Consider the following 20,733-nt stretch of genomic DNA (forward strand, 5'->3'; position numbering starts at 1 on the left):
GCTAATATTCTGGGGGATTGTCGTGGGTTACACTACTCATCACTGGGGTGCCTCCTTGCAGCTGTGTCTGGGGAATAGCTCTGCCCAATCTGATGCCCCCTTCTGTGTCTTGTTCACGCTACAGCTCTTTTCATGATCCAGGAGTTGCAGTGCTTCCTATTTATGAGGTAGGATACTCCCTCTTCGTGGCTAGGCCCTCCAGCCAGGTCTCTGTGTTTTCCCCTTCCAGAGAGTCAAAGTCTTACTGGACTGGCTGATCAGGTATCCTACCCAGATGTCCTCCATTCCAAGGCAATAAAACTTCCCCAATGGCTGGTAAGAGAACCCGGGCCCACCCACTACTCCAGGTTCCAGCTTAGGAATCCTTGAATCAGCGACCAATGTCTGTACCATCCCAAATCTTGCTGCTGTTTCCCTGAGCCTTTTCCTACTCCACCCCACCAGTTTTCTGCTCCACCACCCTTGTGGGTAAACCCATCCTTCAGGGCCAGGATCCCAGGGCTTCTGTCTCCTCCGTTCCCTCTGTAAATCCAGAGGGTGACTTCAGGCTTCCACGCTACAGCCTCCTGTCTGTTGCATACGTCCTGGCTTTATACTACCCGCACCTGCTCCCTGCTCAGCTGGACTCCATCCTTATCAAGCCTAATTCTCCCTCATGTGTGGCTTGTTGGGTTATTTAACCCCCTGTGAGCCGCATTAAACCTTTTCAGGAGCACCATGTATAAGCTACACTGGGCACTAGTGAGGCCTCATTAGGATAAATTGGAGCGAGTCCAGAGGAGAGCAACAAAAATGATGAAAGGCTTAGAACATGTGACCTCTGAGGAAAGGGGGGAAAAATGGGAATGTTTAGTCTTAAGAAAAGAAGGCCGAGCGGGGGCCCGATAACACTCTTCCAATATGTCAAGGGCTGTTATAAAGTGGGCAGTGATCAGTTGTTCTCTGAAACTAGGACAAGAAGTAATGGGGTTAATCTGCAGCAAGGGAGATTTAGGTTAGATATTAGGAAAAACTTTCTAACTGTAAGGGGAGTTAAGCTGTGGAACAGGCTTCCCAGGGAGGTTGTGGAATCCCCCTCATTGGAGGTTTTTAAGAACAGGTTGGAAAAACACCTGTCAGGGACAGTCTAGGCTTTCTTGGTCCTGCCACAGCACGGGGGCCAGGACTTGATGACCTCTCGAGGACCTTTCCAGCCCTACATGTCTATGATTCTATTGGAGAGGCTGTCTCTTCCCCTATATCCTCTCCCAGAAGCAAAGGTCAACTGGGAAGTTCTTGAAGTTGGTTACTAAATTAGAACACCCCATACCCAGCAGCTCATTTGGGATTCACTTCCCTGGGCCTTCTATCAGAGCCTGAGTCTAGTGCCCTTCAGGGCACAGTGCAAGAGGCAGGTATTTGGTTAGGCATGTGATTAACAGCTTTTATTTTGGGTTTTAATCTCTGAAATTGACGTGCCAAGCAGCCATGGCCACAGGTTCTATGGAAATTAACAGATAATAATAATGTTTCTTATGGGAAACAGTGGCTTCCGCTCACCATGGAGCCACGCAGCCCAGAGTTGCAAACCACCTGCTGCATTGGGATAGCAGGGAAGACTGCATGTGATGTCTCCCTGGTCTTTAGAGGTGACAGGCCTGATTTTCAGAAGCCCTGGACACTTATTCTGACTGAGACATGGAATGGGAGCTGGAGTTACTCAGCCTCTGAATCAGGCCCTGAACTTCTTCATTAACCCATGTGTTGTCCAGTGAAAATAATGGAAATCTCAGTGGTTGAGAAATGCCCAATTTCTACTTCTGCTCTAAGGACTGGATCAGAACAGGCAAGAGGGGTGTGTGGGGATGTTACATACCTGAACATTCATCTCGTCACTTTTCTTCTATGGAGTCTCACACCATAAAACAACTTTCCTGTAGTACAGACATCTCCAAGTAACTTTCTATCTGTAGTCGATAAGCAATTAAAAAATGGTGCAGACGTTTTGGAAAGCAATGAGGATAAAGTCCCTGGGAAACACATCCTCTGAAAGTGATGTCCATAATGTTACTTTGCCTTAGGCTCTCCATGGATCCCGGTATGTTACGCTCTGGATCAATAGGAATTTGTTTTGTTTTGTTTTGGTCAACAATGCTTCCTATTTAAAGAAACTTGGTGACCTGGAAAAGGGGTTTTGTGCCCACTTGGGAAGTCTCCAGTCTGTGGGACTGCTTTTTCCATTCTGAATACAACCATATATCAAAGGGAGACAGGTTCGAACTTCTGTTGAAACCATTAGGGTGTTTTGGCAAAAGGGAATTCCAGGTCCCTTTGATGTGTGCTAGAAAAATTTCCCTTGCTTTTATAAACCCAGATCAATGCTTGGCATTGCAACTCTCCTGTGACTGTGCCAGCCCTGAATAAAAATATCCCCTGGAGGGACAGGACTGCTACAGTTCAGGCAGATTTGTGCAGGTATCTTTTCTTTCCTGCTCTAGCTACCTCTTGCTTTTTGGTCTCTTACATCTCTCTTATTTCTCCTCTCCATCCCACTCTATGTTCTCCTGCAAGGAGTCATACTCTTGGACTGGCCTTCACTATTTTCTAACCATGTTGCTTTTAAAAAAAATTAAAATATTGGCTGTGTTATTTGTTCTGTTGTCTTCACCCCTACCTGTCTTACTTCGTAGTAAATTCATACTTTTAGCAATGGAAGAATGGCTCCCTCACTTTCTGTCTTCTCTGCTATCTAGGGTTTCTGGATATCTGATGCATCTCTGCGGGACATTCCTGCAAGCCACTAAAGGATGGTCTTGTGGCCCAGGCACTAGGTGGCATTCAGGAGATCTGAGTTGAATTTCCAGCTTTGCCACAGAGTCTCTGTGCACACTTTGCCACGTGTGACCTTTCTGTGCCTCTGTTCCCCCATTATGGGGATAATAATATTGCCTTGTCTCTTACTATGGGCATGTCCAGTGCCTACCACAGTGGGGCCACGATTCCATTTGGCGTCTCTAGGCCCTGCCCTAGTACAAGTAAATAATAATAATAATAATAATAGCCACAGTTAATGGATGACAGTGTTATTAGAGTAACTGTGAGCATCTCCAGGAAATGGAACACAAAGTGTAATACCTAATATATGGAGATATACCTCTCTCATAGAGCTGGAAGGGACCCTGAAAGATCATTGAGGCCAGCCCCCTGCCTTCACTAGCAGGACCAAGTACTGATTTTGCCCCAGATCCCTACTTGGCCCCCTCAAGGATTGAACTCACAACCCTGACTTTAGCAGGCTAATGCTCAAACCACTGAGCTATTCCTCCCCTTAATGGGTGAGTCCAATGGATTCCTCCCTTACCTTGGACCTTGGCTGCATATCAAGCTGTGAGGTGCTCTGGCACCCATGTCCTGGTCAGGCACAGTGGCTGTTTCACAGCACATACAGCCGCACCTAAGGAGTGGAAGTGAAGAAGAGATTCACGTCTGGTGGAAACTGGAGAGTGAGTTGAAGTTGACAAACAGGAATAACTGCAGTTCACATTCAGCCGGATACAAGGGTTAACATCCTAGTAGCAGAAAAATCACCAAAGGTTCTATAACAACCACAGGTTATTAGGACTTCCCTTCGAAGTCCCATCACCAGCAACACAGCACTTCGGGGGCCCTGGTTTAGTGCTAACTCAGAGGGGAAAATATCCCCTATTGACTCACTGACACCATTTCCTTAACATCTCCATGCTCTTTGAAAGCCTCCGACCCAAGTGCTGATGATCAGGCTCAATGATTGGCTTGTGAGACCTGATAGGATAGCAAACATGAGCAGTGGTTAGGCTGTGGGTGGCTCTTAGTGGGTACTGGGAGCTTATTTGTTTATTCTTAGGTTTGATCTTCCCCCTGCCGGCTGTCATGTCTTTGGCCATGTGTCTCTTTCAGCTGCAGTCCAGCATCACCATGACTTGCATGGACGGGAAATGGAACAAACAGGTGGCCTGTGAACCGGTGGACTGTGGCATTCCAGACCAGTACCATGTCTACCCAGCCACGTTCAACTGCAGCGAGGGTACCACCTTTGGAAAGAAATGCTCCTTCAGTTGCCGACCTCCGGCCCTGCTGAAAGGTACGGAGGGCATTTTGCCGCAAGTTAAGGTTCAATCTGTAAAAGACACAGACAAGCCATTATTATTATTATTATTCCATGGGGTTGAAGCATGAAAAAGAATGAGGACAGAAAGTTACCCGCCAGGTTTTATTGATGCTGGAAGTTAATTTCCCCTCCTCTTCCTGTATGTTGTGAGGGTTTATTTAATCCCTTGTCCCTTGATGACTGTGGGCTGGGAACTATAATGAAAGCAAACATTGCCTCCATGAAATCAAAACTTTAAAAAGTAATAGGAATAAATAGAATGAGAGCAGTGACTCCTTCAGGCTGGCTCCCCTCACTGGGAGGAAGAAGAGGATGTTTAATGCAAAGCTGACATCTCTTCCTGGGGTGTGCGGGGAGAGTCAGGGGAAGGTGTTTATAAACATAGGGTGGGATTTTCAAAATGCCTAAGTTACTTAGGAGCCGAAGTCCCATTTTTTAAAATGACATGGAAACTTAGGAGTGCAAATCTCAGTGAAATTCAATGGGACTCAAGCGCCTAAATTCCTGTGTCACTTTTGAAATCGGTGTGTTGTGAGCAAGACACGAGAAGTCATTCTTCCGCTCTACTCTGCTCTGGTTAGGCCTCAGCTGGAGTATTGTGTCCAGTTTTGGGCACCGCATTTCAAGAAAGATGTGGAGAAATTGGAAAGGGTCCAGAGAAGAGCAACAAGAATGATTAAAGGTCTTGAGAACATGACCTATGAAGGAAGGCTGAAAGAATTGGGTTTGTTTAGTTTGGAAAAGAGAAGACTGAGAGGGGACATGATAGCAGTTTTCAGGTATCTAAAATGATGTCATAAGGAGGAGGGAGAAAACTTGTTCACCTTAGCCTCTAAGGATAGAACAAGAAGCAATGGGCTTAAACTGCAGCAAGAGAGGTCTAGGTTGGACATTAGGAAAAAGTTCCTAACTGTCAGGGTGGTTAAACACTGGAATAAATTGCCTAGGGAGGTTGTGGAATCCCCATCTCTGGAGATATTTAAGAGTAAGTTAGATAAATGTCTATCAGGGATGGTCTCGACAGTATTTGGTCCTGCCATGCGGGCAGGGGACTGGACTCGATGACCTCTCGAGGTCCCTACCAGTAATAGAATCTATGAATCTATGAAAATGGGACATAGGCTCCTAAGTCACTCGGGCACTTTTGAAAATTTTGCTCCAGCACCAGCATGAGTCTCTTCATCATCTCTTGGGGGAGCTGTGACTTATGTCGCTGAGAGCGCTTTGTTCGTTCATTCTGAGCTACACGAGGAGAGTCCAAGTCAAGGGCCAGTTTCTGACACCTTTACTCATGTCGAATGGCACCTTATTCCACAAGTGATCCCGTTGACTCCTAGTAGACTAGCAAAGTGGTACTCATTGTGAGTAAATATCACAATCCAGCTTGACAAAAGGAAACCTCTGGGCATTGATTATTATTACTGCCATCTGAAGAAATCCTCAAAAGTTTTCATCAGGCTCACACATGCCACGCAGCCAGGAGCTGTACAGAGGGCTTTGTCTGGAATGAGGAAGGAGAGGAGATTCCTCCAAGCAGATGGCAAGACTGTTAGAAGTAAACAGTGAAAGGAACAAAAACACCCCCAAAAAGCCTTCTAAGTTACCCAGAATGTTCTGCAGGGGCTGAATCCTGAAGAGGTGCTGAGCACTTGTAACTCCTTCCAACTTTGGTAGGAACTGCTGATGTTCAAAAGCTTTCAAGATTTGACCCTGTGTCAATATAGAACATTGGGGAATCTCAGGATTCGTCTCTCTTGTTCACTGAGGTACATTTGGTCTGCCTTTGCGTCCGCACCCCTGTGAGGGGGGTGCTGCTAGATGGATCACTAGAGCAGATGTCCCAGATGTTATCTCAGCTCCATCTTTTACTTTTTCCTTCCTGCCCCCATCAAGCACAGCACATGACTTTGATCATTCGTAATTAGGGGTGGACCCAAGCGGGGATTCTAGCTCTAAACCCCTTCAGACTTTAAGGAACTTCATTGGATGAAACCCAATTAAAACACTGCATCTGAACTTTGGAGAGTTCAGAGCTTATGATTTTGGCCCAGTTCATCTCACAGTCTAAGACAGGGGCAAACTTTTTGGCCTGAGGGCTGCATTGGGTTTTGTAAATTGTATGGAGGGCCGGTTAGGGGAGGGGGTCATGGCCCAGCCCCCAGCTCCGATCTCCCCCCTCCCCTGGGACTCCTGCCCCATTCAACCCCCCCGTTTCCTGACGGCCCCTCAGGGACCCCTGCCCCATCCACACACCCCCGCTCCCTGCCCCCTGGCCGCCCCCAGAACCCACACCCCCCCTCCAACCCCTCCTCTCATTCCTGAAAGCCCTCCCAGGACCCCTGCCCCATCCAACCACCCCTTCTCCCTGTCCCCTAACTGTCCCCGGACCCCTGCCCCTGCCTTCCCCCCGCTGCCCCATCCAACCCCCCCCCCCTTCCTCACTACCCCCCGTGACCCCTGCCCCCATTCAACCCTGTTCCCACCCCAACCCCTATCCACACCCCACACCCCCGACCACCACCCCGAACTCCCCTGCCCTCTATTCAACCCCCCCCTGCTCCCTGCCCCCTTGCCACGCTGCCTGGAGCACCGGTGGCTGGTGGCGCTACTGCCGCTGCCATCATGCAGCACAGAGCACCGGGTCAGGCCGGCTCTGCAGCTGCGCTGCCCCAGGAGCTCACAGCCCCACCGCCCAGAGCATTGCACCGGCGGCGGAGTGGGCTGAGGCTGCTGGGGAGGGGGAACAGCAGGGGAGGGGCTGGGGCTAGCCTCCCGGGCCAGGAGCTCGGGGGCTGGGAAGGACATCTTAGACCAGATGTGGCCCATGGGCCGTAGTTGCCCACCTCTGGTCTAAGATGATGCACTGGATATAATGGTCCTCAGGGCTTTTGAACATCCCAGAGTTAACTGGACACTCTGATTGAAGCACAGCTGAGGATCTGGGCCCTGAAATGTTGTCAGTGCCCAAATGGGGCATGTTTCCTTGCTCTGTCTTCTTCTTTCCCATGTCTCCTCTGTTTCCTATCCCAGTCTCCCCTTTATGCTCCCTCCCTTTATTTTTAATGGCAGCGGAAGACTTCAGCCTCCCATTGGCGCATACTCAATTCCCTGAGGGATCTTTTCCTGATCCTCTTCTCAGTTGCTATTTTATTCAAATTCAAGGGCTGCAAATTTGTCCACCACAAAGGGTGAAAATGGTCACACTAAACACTGCAGAATAAAATAAGTCACAAGTCACCGGATCCTCAATTGGTGAACACAGTGGAGGATGGACACCAGTTGAGGATCTGGCCCTTGGTTTGCACAGCTGTGCTCTCTAGTATCATTGTACTTTTGGAGTGTAGCTATCAAAACAATACGGTAAAACAGTCAGGGCCGGCGCAACCTATTAGGCAACCTAGGCGGTCACCTAGGGCACTACAATTTGTGGGGCGGCGACCGTGGCAGTATTTCAGCAGCGGGACCTTCCGCTGTCTCTGTGGGGGGCGGCATTTTGGGACGGGACCTTCCGCCGCTTAGGATGGCAGAAATGCTGGCGGCGCTTCTGAAAACAGTGGTGCCCAAACTTTTCCTGTCGCTCCCCTGTATCAATAATGGAATCTGTCTGCACCCCTCTCCCCATTGCAGAGGAGCTTGGGCTGAAGGCAGAAGTGAGAATCGGGGAGGAGCTGGGGCTAGAGGCGGGGGCAGAGAGGGAATGAGGGCAGAGCTGGCCTGGGAGCAGAAGAAGGGGTGGAGTGAAGCTGTGGATGGAGCCAGAGCTGGGCTGCGTGGTGCTCTCTCCCCGCCCCCTGTGGGGGCTGGTCCAGGCCCCCCCTCATGTCCCCCAAACCTTCCTCTGTGCCCTCTTGGGGGGGGGGCCATGCCCCACAGTTTGGGGACCACTGCGATAAAGAAATCATTTGTTGCACAGTCACAGACGGTGACTAATAGGCATTGTCACTGAGCTTCTGGAGGATGGAAGTTGAATGACTCAGACCTAATTCAATCACTGATGTCATGGAAGCCGTTGTTTGTAATGTCACAGTTCACCACTTTGCAGTAGCAAGCATGCTCTCACCAGTGCAGGACTGCAGAACTGCTGCATGAGTCAGACAAGAGAAGCGGGCTGGTGCTATAGGAAAGAGCTTTGGCTTTCACAAAAATACCTCAGCAATCAGCCACAATTACGAAGGGAAGAAAAAAAAGCCACCGATGGTTTAATGAAGGAGGAGGGCTTCTCTGCATGCCTTGCTGTGCTCTAGGGTTTCCTCCATTTTTCCTCTCTGTGAATCCCAGCTTTGACATCTCATGTCACAGCTCTCAACCTTCCAGATGAGAAAGACCCTATGGGACACAGTTTGGAACTTGTCAACATGAGTGAAGCTCCCCACACTGTTTCTGCAGCACTGGATTGGGGGGTTGATTGACTATTAGGTCTTCGAATGGTTATTGGCTCACAGCTGTGGGATTTATTTATTTTTAGACTACGCTTGTTCCTTTATTACATACAACATGAAATGACAAAGAAATACAAAACATGCTGGGCCTGACTCATCCTGGTGTAACTCCAGTGAAATCAGCCAAGCTACACCAGGGATGAATGTGTCCTACTATATCTTTTACCTTTCAGATATTGGCCAACCAAGCTTCCAAAGGAAAACAACACTTTAGTTGTTATTAATAATAATTATTATTATTATTATAATACATAATGATAATCATGTTCAGGTAGTAGTGCCAAAGGACCAACCCGTTGTGTTAGGCACTGTAATGCAATACAGATGGTCCCTAGCCCCACCCCACCCCCAGCTTAAATAAACAGGACAGACACAAGGTAGGGAGAAGGGGTATTACACCCAAGCAGAGTGAAAGGATGGCAGCAACACCATGTTAGTGCCATGGTGTGTGTGTGTGTGTGTGTGTGTGTGTGTGTGTGTGTGTGTGTGTGTGTGTGTGTGTGTGTGTGTTGGGGTAGCTCACGAATGGTTTTGCAAACAAGCAAGCAGACTTTCCACGCATGGATATTTTCAAACAGAAAAGACCTTTTTGTTTTATTTAGATTAAGAGAAACGACAAAACAGGAAAGAACAAAAGTAAAGTATCCATGCAAGAGCAGACAGTCAGTATGTCTCTTGTGTCAGAGCCTTTCCTGAAAAGAGCCCAGAATGGCTATCTTGTCTCTGTGGACAGCGGAGTTCTTAGTTATTTGAAGGTAGAATACACAGAAGACAAAAGCAGAAAATATACATAGCTCACTTTGACATGCAAATCAAGGAATCTTTTGATCTGTTGTATGGGTTACGATACCCTAACAAAATAGCCGTGCCTGATTTTGTTAACCCTGTCCACTGTCCTCTCCAGGAAACAACAGCAACTTAACATGTATGGAAGATGGGCTATGGTCCTTCCCCGAGGCCCTTTGTGAGCTGATGTGTCGAGCTCCATCTCTAGTTCCCAATGCAGATCTTCAGACTGCCCGTTGCCGTGAAGATAAACACAAAGTGGGCTCCTTTTGCAAGTACAAATGCAAACCGGGTTACCATGTTCCTGGCTCCTCCAGGAAAGCAAAGAAGTAAGTAAAACAGTAACACCAACCAAACAATGTATTCCAGAGAGACGTGGGTTAAAACAAAAATCAGGAGAGGAAGATCTGTGGGTATTAGTGGGTTGTGTGAGTAGCAGGGAATATTGTGGGGCAACCCACATACGCCAGCAGTTGTTGTGCACAACACAACATTATCAAAGATTTCAGAAAGGTGAAGAGTTATAGAGGATATCCCAGGTGCATGGAATTAGAGATGAGAGCCCATAGACAAAGTTTTCTGTATACAGTAAAAACAGTGTTTCCAAACAGCTGATGGTTCAACCATATTCGTGCCATTTTTATTCATTATTCCCGAACGTACTTTTGTTCATCCAAATGTTTGGGGAATGGTTGTTCTTCATACAAATTCCCATATTCACATCCGAACAAAAATATGTATGCGCCAGAAAGAGCATGAATTATTCAGTGTTCATGATTCATTCTTCACCTGTTTAAAAAGCTTCTGTCATCCAATGAGATCACAGAAACAATTCTGTATGACTTAAGTGACTAGTAACACACCACTGATAATGAATAATAAATACTGAATAGTCCAAGAAAATAATTAACTCGCAATCCATATGCTGAAATTAATTCACATAAACTATTTGTCAAACAGTTAAAATAATGGCTAAATTGGTAAATATCAAAGTGTGTTTACCAACAGAAAAGACAGTTAACTTCAGTGGGTAATTTATCTGCAGTGACTAATTGGACCAGCTGTACCACTAGAGATCCTGTGAGTACAGAATGAGGATAGGGTAGGATGCAGATGAGATCCCATAGGCATGAGAAAGAAGATCTTTTCTTGACACAGAGTAATGGAAGTTCTCCCTATTAGTGCTCTTCCAAGGACAGGGGATAGACACCTGGAATTTTCAAAGGAACCAAAGAGAATTAGGCACCCACTTTTCAATGGGAGATAGGCACTTAACTCAATCAGGATCCTTTGACAATTCCAGCCTGTGTTCCCCAAAAGTTTATGCTAAGGACCTACTTTAGAAATATATCTTTGATATGCAACCTGGGGAGTCCCCTTTGAAACTCTGTGGGGAAGGCATATTTCTAACCCTGTTCAACCCATTTCAGACGACCCGCAGCCCACAAACGGGGGAAGCAGTGTTTTGGGAGATGTGTCAAAGGCAGAAGAGGGGATTAGACCAGCAGACTGAATGTTGGTTTTGCATCGCATCATTATTTTCGCTCTAAGACCACACGATGCAAATTCACAACTTGGTCCCCAGTGTGAAAAGCACAAACACGGCCATTTCCTGCAGCTTGCTAAACAGAGCTCAGGTTCTTCAGAGCTGTAGCTTACTCAGCCACTCACTAAATACTCTGGTTTGTTTCCACATGGAAGGAGGGCCTTTAAGATCCAGTGCATGCAAGATGGCACCTGGCTAGCTGGAGCGTGCGTGCCCGTCACCTGTGACCCTCCACCCTCGAAGTTCCATGGGCTGTACCAGTGCACCAACGGCTTCCAGTTCAACAGCGAATGCAGGATCAAGTGTGAGGAAGACGACAATCAATCAGTTAGTTCCTTTTGGGTCCAAATAACTTAAGCCAACAGGAACTAGTTTCTGGTAAATCTTGTATGTGCCGCCCGGCTGCCTCAGGAACCAAATCTATGAGAGGCTGCACACCTCCTGGGATGTGCTTAGTTCCCATGGGCATCAGTGGGATTTGAGGATGCTTTGGGCCTTTTAGGATGTGGCCGTAGAAATCCATCTTCATTGGATCAGGCCAGTCCCTTCAGCTTTGCAGAGAATGGCCACTGTATTTCTGGCATGAGGTCTCAGTGATTGCTTGCACTGAGCTTCCATAAGACAGGCAAGAAGGTTGCTGCAGCATGGGCTCATGGTAGTGGTAGTGCTGTGTGGTCATGTGAGCAGTCACGCTCCCAGGTTCAGGGGCAGTCTTCCATGGATGTTGGAGAATGCACCGGGCTGCATAGTGTGATATGCTGTTACCTGTAATGCACTGGCTCGATCAATACTTCCGGGCTCTGACAGGTGATCCGTGCAGTGTCCTTAGTAACATCATGCTCATTAAAAGCTTTTCATGGTCACAATGGAAAGACCGACTGTGCTCCTGTAAGGTGTCTGTATGAATGGAGAGCAAGTGCCTAAGAAGGAGAAAATGTGGGAGTACGGGTGAAGGAGAAACGGTAGTGTTATTAGTTGGGAAATATTTTATCAGGATGATAATTATATTCATTGTTTATGTGTGGAGGGCTAATGGTGTGTGCTGGGGGCTTTACAGACAGGTAAGAGGGCAGGGTCTATGCCTCAAAGGTTTTGTAATCTAGAGAGACTTTCTCTAATAGCATACTAATACAGGAGGGAGATGGGACACAGAAAAAGAAAGCGACCAAGCAGTGAAGTTTAGCACTTGTCTTGGTTGTTACATGGCTTTTGTTTGGGTGGCTTTGTCTGTTTTTAAAGTCATAAGTTTGGTTCTTGGGTTTTCTTTTCCTTGGGCAGTCCAGGCATATATAGCGCACAGTAGTTTACTTGTATATAGATCTCAACACTTAAAGCAATACTTAAGCTTCACTGACCTATAGTGCTTCTCTGGCTATAAGATGTCATTAAACAGTTAGGGCCAGATCCTCAGCTGATGTAAATCAGTGTGGCTTCATTGGAACTAGGCTGGTTTCCAGCAGAGGAGGCTCTAGTCTTTATAAAGTTCAACAGCTAGTTTGAGCTGTTTGGTTTTCTGAAGCAGAGCATAATTTCAATTTGTGAGATGACTAAATTCTCCTAAAAGTGCTTGCTGCCTGATACATTTGGTAAGAGAAGGTGGGGGACCTGGATGTTCCTGCGATTGCACTTAGTTCGGAGAGCAGAGAATACCCTGCCAAAATACTTTTAAATATAATTTTAATTTCTGAGGGTCTACTGAAAATGGACTTCATCTGCCATCAGGCCAATAGTCTGAAGGACACCGCTGATGTTTGCTCCAAGTGATAAAAACACACAGCCTTGGAAGAGGGAGCAGTCAGGTTTTCTGTACTTAAAACTGTGACAGTTCTGGAAGAAAGTAAGAGTGTGTTTCTTGTCATCCCCTACTCTCTCAGAGTTGACTTGCTGTCATGGTGAGGAGTAGAGAGGGACTGAATCATGGGATACTGTGCTTTGGTGTGAGATTAACCAGAATGATGCGGAGGCCTGGCTGGCGTTACAGGGCTCTGAGGTCTGCACTATGAAAGGAGGGTTGGGTAGTGTGTTACAAATGTGCAATGTAATGAAGGATGCGGGAGATGTAGGGTCCTTACAAGGTCTGTGTGGTGTTAGGAGGCCTGTGCAGAGTTAAGCGACCTATGGGGCGGAACAGGGGCAAGGTGGCGATGCCACGGGACAAGTATGGACTTATGAGGCCTATGCAGTAAAACAAGGGCTGTGCGTAATATTGAGGAATAAATGGTGCTACGAGGTTTGTGCATTTTTACAAGGCCAGTGAGGTGTAATGGGCAATGGAGTAAGAGTTAACCGAGTTAACGAGGCTGCAATGGTGACACGAGAGACACTTTGCAACCCATTGGGATGTGCGTATGCACTTTAAAGTAAGATTCTGGTGGTCAGTTCAGAAAACATCTCAAACAAATGCACAAGAAGCAGCTTGGGAAAAGGTCCTCCAGGGAAAGATATTTCCAGATATAACAGAAAACAGATTACAAAAAAGAAAGAGAAAGAGACAGGACCCCTGACCTCATCTGACCTGCCCGAGAGGTGTTAATTATCTAAGGAATAAAACCCACTAAGATTTTCTCAGATCTACAAGGTGATAATGCATGCTTCATCCAAGCAAGAAAAACAGCAGGGATTTTCACAAGAGATTATGCAGGGTAGGGAATGATGGACAGGATATTACTACAGCAGCAGATGTCCTGGGAACTTGGCGTCATCTTCTTTGATTCCCGTCAGCCAGCTCTGCCAGTGACCATGGGGCTGAATGAAGTCTGCCCACCACTTTGTCTTGCACGAGCTTCACGGCTTTCTTCATCTTGAAACCTTTTTTGTTCTATGTCATTCTTCACTATTCTATCCAATGCCTCCTCGATCTTTCTCTGTTTCTAGTTCCTAGCACTCTGGTATGTATCGCTATGTATGGTATCCTTTCTGGGTCCATTCCTGACTTGTTTCCAGACCATCACAGTTGTCTTTATTGAATCTTCCATAATAGAGTTTTTTCTAGCCCAAGCTGTTTTTCTTATCGCTTCATTTTTATTTTCTGTCGTACTCAAACTCTCAGTATTCCACTCAGGCAGTTAGTTTCTGCAGTCAAAATCTTTTGCTCATCGGCTTTCCTCCGTATTCCAGCATTCCAGAGTACCGGAATCCTGGAGTACATTACAAATATAATGCAACAGTAACCCAAGCATAGCCATAAATCCAGGTCACCTTGAAAAGTCGCTATTAAACACTGCTACCACCTGTGTATTTTGCAAATGACAACAGAATTGCAACACACATGTTACAATAACAAACCATGCTAAGTTATCACTGATAAGCATGTGGTACCTGGAGTTTTATCCTCTGCCAGATTTTCTCCTGCTCCAGAGATTTGCTTCTCGCAGGAGTAGGCTCTCAGGGAGCTGGTGACGCCGCTCTGACACGCCAGCCCTCGGGACACTTAGGGTATAAAGACCCGCAGTATTGCTGTGGCTGGCCTGGGTCAGCTGATTCAGGCTCACAGGGCATGGGCTGCGGGGCTAAATATCCCTGGATAGACGTTCAGGACCGTTCACCTTCGCGGGGTCCATCCCAAGCCTGAACATCTACTACAATTTTTCAGTGCCGGAGCCTGAGCCTGGCGAGCCCAAGTCAGCTGATCCGAGCCAGTTGCGGGTTTTTTATCCCCGCGTAGATGTACCCTTAGAGCTGCTGTCGGTCAACACTAAGTTGCACCGGCGATGTAGGGTCCTTAATGGACCGTAGGCCAGTGGAGGATCAGCACAGCACAGCTTTCCTGCCCTAACCTGGCCCCTAGGCCAGCTATGGGTTGGGAGATGCAGAGGCAAAGTTACATTCAGCAGAGTTCTCCACCAGGAGAGTTCTCTGCTGGAATTTTCTACCCAAGTTGAGCAAACGGGTGTAACGCACTTCTATGCTCATGATAGCTCAGTCTGTAATGGACGGACCACCAGATGTGCGGTGACTGGTTTAAGTAGGTACACTTAAATACTCACACCAATACAACGAATCTCTTCCTTCTCTAGCTACTGTGCACACACCAAATGACAATCAGATCTAAGCTGTCTCTGCAAACCTGGGAAAAGTTACCACCAGAAACATGAGGTAGGAGTTGCTGGACTAGATTGAACCTACTACCCTGTCTTTGATGGTGGTCAGTACCAGATGCTTCTCTTGCTACCCTTAACAATACCTTAATGCCCAGAGAAGGCAAACAGAACCTTGTAGCCTGAATGAAACCTTTAGTTCACTGTCACAGCATCAGATTCAGCTTGCAATTGCAATGTCACAGGAAAGAAAGAAGCAAGGATTTTAAAGGAAATTTCTTACAGTGCTTAGAGGCTGGGCTGCAGCCATAGGAAATGCCATAATGTGCTATAGGTACAAATCTTAGAGGGGATGGACAACATGGTCCAATAGGTCTTCTCCACGTCTAATTTGGATTATTTGTTCACAAAGGAGTCTGGGGAAATAGTTTCTTCCACTCAAATCCCTTCTCTTCCCACCACATCACAAGAACTTCTTGCTGCAGGGGAAAATGTTCCCTGTACGTAGGTGCTCTGGGCTGTCTGACCCAGTGAGCAGCAAAACAAAGCAGGGAATTGAGGTTCCGGTCCCTCACCTAACATTCTTCAACTAGTCTGGATTTTTATGCTGTTTGCATGGTTACCCTTGGGCCAGTGAGAGTCACAGGTACTGGTCTCTGCCAGGCAGTCAAAATGCAAATGATATCCTCCTCCTCCAGCACACAAACAAGCGGGCTAACGATTCAACCCAGTAGCCTGCAGAGAAGACCAGTTGCATCACCCCTGAACATCGTGTTCGTCAACAAGCTCAGCAGGGAAGGATAAGAATGTCAAAGAGAAAAACAAATTTCCTCCTGGAACCAAGAGCAAAACAAAGGTGACGAGCAGCACAAGCAAAACACCGAGGACTGTGCTGGGGACTTAATGTGCAGATCCTGTTATGCAACCTGCACAGGACGCCTCAGGCACCTGCAGAATGAGGCATGCGGGTCCCAGAGAATATCCCCCTCGCCTGCCGACGGCTCTGTCTGAAAATACTTCACATCAGGCACATAGACCCCCACCCCCAAGATAGCTCACAGAGAATGTCCAGTACACCCCACTGAGTGGCAAATACATGGATTACATTAAACCCCCCTTGCATGCCAGGGATTGGGAGCAAGATGCCCAGGTCCCATAACATAGCCAATGCACGACACCGCTGGGCGCTCGACAACCCAGCCCCACAAAATATCCTGGTGCAGAACGTCCCATGTCTACCCAGTAACAGCTAGGCTTGCAAATCCTGCAGAACAGCTCATGCAGAACTCCCTGGGTGCCGCATGCCTAGATCTGATGAAAGAAGCCTTGTGTGCTTCTTTGTTGTTTTAAAAGGGCATGATATTTCCCCGTGGACTTTCATTCATTCTCCAATATTCCACAGGGTCTCTTTTTGTAAGGCAAATGTCATATCCCGCACCCTCCCCCACCCTCACATGCATCCACACACACAAGTTGATTTCTTTCTCTACCTCTATCTCTGTGCTTCTCTATCGCAGTCCCTTTCTTTGCTGTCAGTCACAGCAGGCAAGCGCTAAAGATTACCCCAGCTAAACCTCACAGAGAAATGTCCAGCCTTTGTTTCTGCTTCACACGGGCATAGGGGACTCTTTGTTCTCATCCATACGAGGATGATGTAACTAGCTAGAAAAGGGAAAGAAGAAAAAGGTTTGCTGCCCTCCGCACAAACACCTTAAAATCAAGAAAGAGGGAACATTGGGTGATAGTTCCTTTATTCTAGTTAGCTTGGGTCCATTTTGGGAGCATCCTTTACAGGCCATAACATTACATAGAAAATGTTAGTGTGCATCTGTCTGTCTGGGCAGGATACAGTCTGTCTTTTCTTTGTCCTTTTGAAGAAGGCTGATTCCCTTTCTCGCTAAGCTAAAAGCCCAACCCCTAGGCCTTCCCCGCTCCCAGAGAACATCAGCCCTTGATTCAATTTCTGATTCTTTTTCTGTGACTTTTCTGACTGTATTTTGCTTTTCCCATTCCCAGGGACGTGGTAACAACGTGATTCACTGCCGGAAGGATGGCACCTGGAGCGGTTCCTTCCACCTCTGCAAGGAGATGCAGGGCGAGTGCTCTCTTCCCACTCAGCTCAACAGCAACCTCAAGCTGCATTGTGCGCACGGCTATGGAATAGGTATGGGAGCTAACGCCATGGCCGCAGCTGGTGGGGCGGGGGGAGAGGAAGGAGACAGGAGTCCTTGGGTCATCGTGTTTTGGGGGCCAGTTTGCCCTCGTGGGAAGCGGCTAATTAGAGGTTTTGCAGAGACCATCAAGCTTTCAGATGCCACACGCCAGGTAACATATGCTGCCTTCCTACTCCCTCACAGCATTTCCACTTCCAGCACGTCCCTTGTCCTGCTGAGTTTAATGAGCAGTTCCCGGGCTCAAACTACAAGAGCGACAAATCCAATATGATTTTTTTTAAAATAAGTGAAGAAATACACACGCATTTCCTCGTGGCCTTAGGTGAATGCCCCCCCCCCCCCCCCCACACACACACACAAACAGGCAAATATTCCCACTCAGCTACCTGTGTTCACACGCACATACAACACTCACAGATATTCTCACCCATATAGTCTCACCCGCACCAACACAGAAATACACACACGTACGTACGCGCACACACAAACATGCTCTCCCACCCATGCACATTCACAAAGACACAAGTGCACTCCCCCCGTGCATAAATACTCCCCTGCAAATATAAATTCACCCGTCCAACCACATTCTTTGTCAAACACACAAATCCACAGGCGCATACATCTGAAGGCACCCAAAAACACTTACCAGCGCGCACTCTCTCATATGATCAGTTATTATGACTCATAGAAACCTATATCACTTTACAGATATGGAGGAAGACAAGATCCTTCCTCCGGGGAGTTGATCATCTGCGTTAGATAGAACATAGCCATGTTGTGAGCCCTGACAACAGACAATGCCAGGGAGTGGGGAGGGATGGGAAAGGTGGAGGGTTTCAACAGCAAAAATCATGTGAGTGCTGTGTTTGTGCACATGCGTGTGCGTGATTCCAACCTACCATGTTAGCACCAAGCTTTTTTATTTATGTATACTCTTCCATGTGTTTTTTTTTTAAAAGAATTTATCATAAGGTATAGAGAAAAAAGAATAGGAGTGTGGGTAATGGTGACAGGTTAACCAAAATAAGTGAGGAATAATTTGTGCACTTTGCCGGAAGAGGTCTAGTGCATAGGTTACTGGACTGGGACTCAGGAGGGCTAGGTTCTATCCCCAGTTCTGCCACTGACTTACTGTGTGACCTTGGGCAAGCCACTTGCCCTTGCTGCACCTCTGTTTCCCCACCCATCTTCTGTCTGTCTTGTCTGTTTAGAAGAGAACCTCTTCAGGGCTGGGTCTCTCTCTTATTTTGGTCAGTGCCTCACTCAATGGGGCTTTGATCTCAGTTGGGGTTCCTAGCTGCTACTAGAGTACAAATAATAATACTGAAGGAGACTGCCTCAGTCCTAGGGGCCGTGTGAAAACAGCATAAAGTCAAGAGTGGGAGAAGGAGACAAAGGCTGTCTCTTCTTCAGTGCTTTGGGGCAATCTCCCACCATTGCACTAGCGCTAATGCAGCTCTGCCCCTAGTGACAGGGGTACCAGGGCTACCACAGACTGGCTGTGTCACTGAACCCTGCTCACAGCAAGTCTACATAACCCGGTGGCAAAGCCATTCGTTCTCTGTTTACACTGGTGCCCCACCTCCTGCCTCCATTTCTACCACCCGTTAGTGTAGACGAGGCCAGAAAGAGAGAGAATTGGATGTAGCATGGGGCACACAAAAAGGGCAGAGGGGAACGAGGGACAGAGATGCAGCATTGATGCAGAAGGACAGGAAGCTAGCAGGGAGGAGGAGGCATTCATGTGGTGGGCCAGGTCAGTGAGAAATACAGCCCTCCTCCCGTGAAGATTATAACCCCCGCCTAAGCATCCCGTAAGAATGACAAACCCACAGACCAATACGTTCTTTGGGAACCCTCAGAAAGGTCAATATTACTTCTGCCTTCTGTGGTGCCTAAGTACTCAGCGCGGGCTGCTAGGCTTGGAACCACTGCCTGTGCTGAGCTCCGTTGTAGGTCAGATTCAGATTGCTGGGGGACGTGTTATATTTACCATGCTGCACACCGGCTTGCACGTGCCTTTCCCAAGGTCACCGTCCGAGCGCCATACTGGAGCATTCGAATGTGAGCTGTATTAGATGCAGCTTGGAGAGAAACCTTGGGCCCCTTCCTCCCCCCCCCCCCCCCCCCTTCCCTAAACCTCCTCCCCCCACTGCTGTCCCTTTGAACTTGGAGAAAGTGTTCCCTGTTGTGCAGATCTCTCATTATATCGTAACCATTGTAAGGTACCAGGAGCCTGCCTCAGTCCCGTCCCAGGGGAGAGGAACACAACCTGGATGAGATCACTGCTCTTTAATGGTGCCAATTACGGATCATATATCAAAACAATTGAGACCTGCTCCTTTCCTTGAGTGTAAATAGCACAGTGGAGTGAGCTGTGAGCAGCCAGCAGCGACTCTTAATTTGACAATGCATTTTACCCTTGAGATGAGGTGACCTTTGCTTACCTACCAGGGGTTGCCACTTTTTCAGAGAAGAAATACTGATTCCCCGTTCCCAGGGAACATCTCTCTGTGCTGGAGGCAAGGAGGCTTTTCAGCCCTTCTTTGTGTACTTCTGGCCCTTTTCACCTCCGTTCCAGTGGATGCTTGTTAGTGTCGCTTATATTAGCCTTGTCCAGAAGACAGATCCCTGGGGCCCAATCCTGAGCGTGCCCCACACCCTCAGAAAAGCTTCAGCGGGAATCAAGGGAGCTCAGCGTACTGGCCTGCAGCATAGATTGAACCTGGGACCTTGACCTTTTCAGCTAACGGGGTAACTCTCTTAGGGTAGCATCTGAAGGCTGTTATCCTCTAGTGTTATCCCCCTCAACCAGGGGTCCTGGGCCCCCTGGGAGGCCGCGAGCAGGTTTCAGGGGGTCTGCCAAGCATGGCCAGCGTTAGACTTCCAAGGACCCAGGGCAGAAAGCCAAAGTCCTGTTGCACCAGACTGCAGCCCGGGGCTGAAGCCAAAGCCTGAGCAACTTAGTTTTGTGGTGCCCCCTGGGTGTGGGGCCCCAGGCAACTGCCCTGCTTGCCACCCCCTCACGCCAGCCCTGGCTTTTATATGCAGAAAAACAATTGTTGTGGCACAAGTGGGGAGGGGAGGCCTCAGAAAGGAAAAGGCTGAGTACCCCTGGTCTAGTGGACCAGCCACTAGCTGGAGAAATTGACCCACACTTTGTGAGTGTCTCACATCAGCACTTCTCAGGAGCAAGTCCTGTATTTTGGAAGTCATCTGGATGTCCCCCAAAAGAGGATCTTTTCCTTCCACTCCTGGGCCTAGCCAAACCTGGCAGCTATCCAGTAAAATCAGTGGAGTCACTACTGCTCAGACTAGAGACGTAAAACAGAAACAAACCCTCCCTAATTAAACTAACTGGCTCCTGCTTTGTTCCAACTGGCTCCTCCACGTGAGAAAAAGGAAAAAAAAGACAGAGGTGGCTGGGGAAAAACTGTACCCAGCCAGGGTCAGTGTGACCCTAACACCTTTCCTTTTCTCCACAAACACCTAATCTGCTCCTCCTGGCTGTGGCCACTTTTGAGCTAAAGGCCCAGCCGTCCAAACCACTCCGCAGATTAACTCCCCCTCACGCTGATTGGAGTGCAAGATTCCTAATGATAGGGCTGCAGCAGCTGCCCCTTTC

At 47.8% G+C, this 20,733-nt stretch overlaps 1 protein-coding gene across 1 annotated transcript in view; it reads left to right on the forward strand.

Annotated features, from left to right (window-relative positions):
- Positions 1-20,733, forward strand: part of PAPPA (pappalysin 1) — a 229,378-nt gene that overhangs the window by 174,335 nt on the left and 34,310 nt on the right. The window contains exons 15-18 of the mRNA XM_034793713.1: positions 3,916-4,099; positions 9,470-9,680; positions 11,053-11,224; positions 16,951-17,098. Of these exons, the coding sequence (XP_034649604.1) occupies positions 3,916-4,099; positions 9,470-9,680; positions 11,053-11,224; positions 16,951-17,098 (715 nt within the window). The remainder of the gene's footprint in view (positions 1-3,915; positions 4,100-9,469; positions 9,681-11,052; positions 11,225-16,950; positions 17,099-20,733) is intronic.

The sequence above is a fragment of the Trachemys scripta genome, chromosome 17 (genome assembly GCF_013100865.1).
Source record: "Trachemys scripta elegans isolate TJP31775 chromosome 17, CAS_Tse_1.0, whole genome shotgun sequence".
NCBI lineage: Eukaryota > Metazoa > Chordata > Testudines > Emydidae > Trachemys > Trachemys scripta.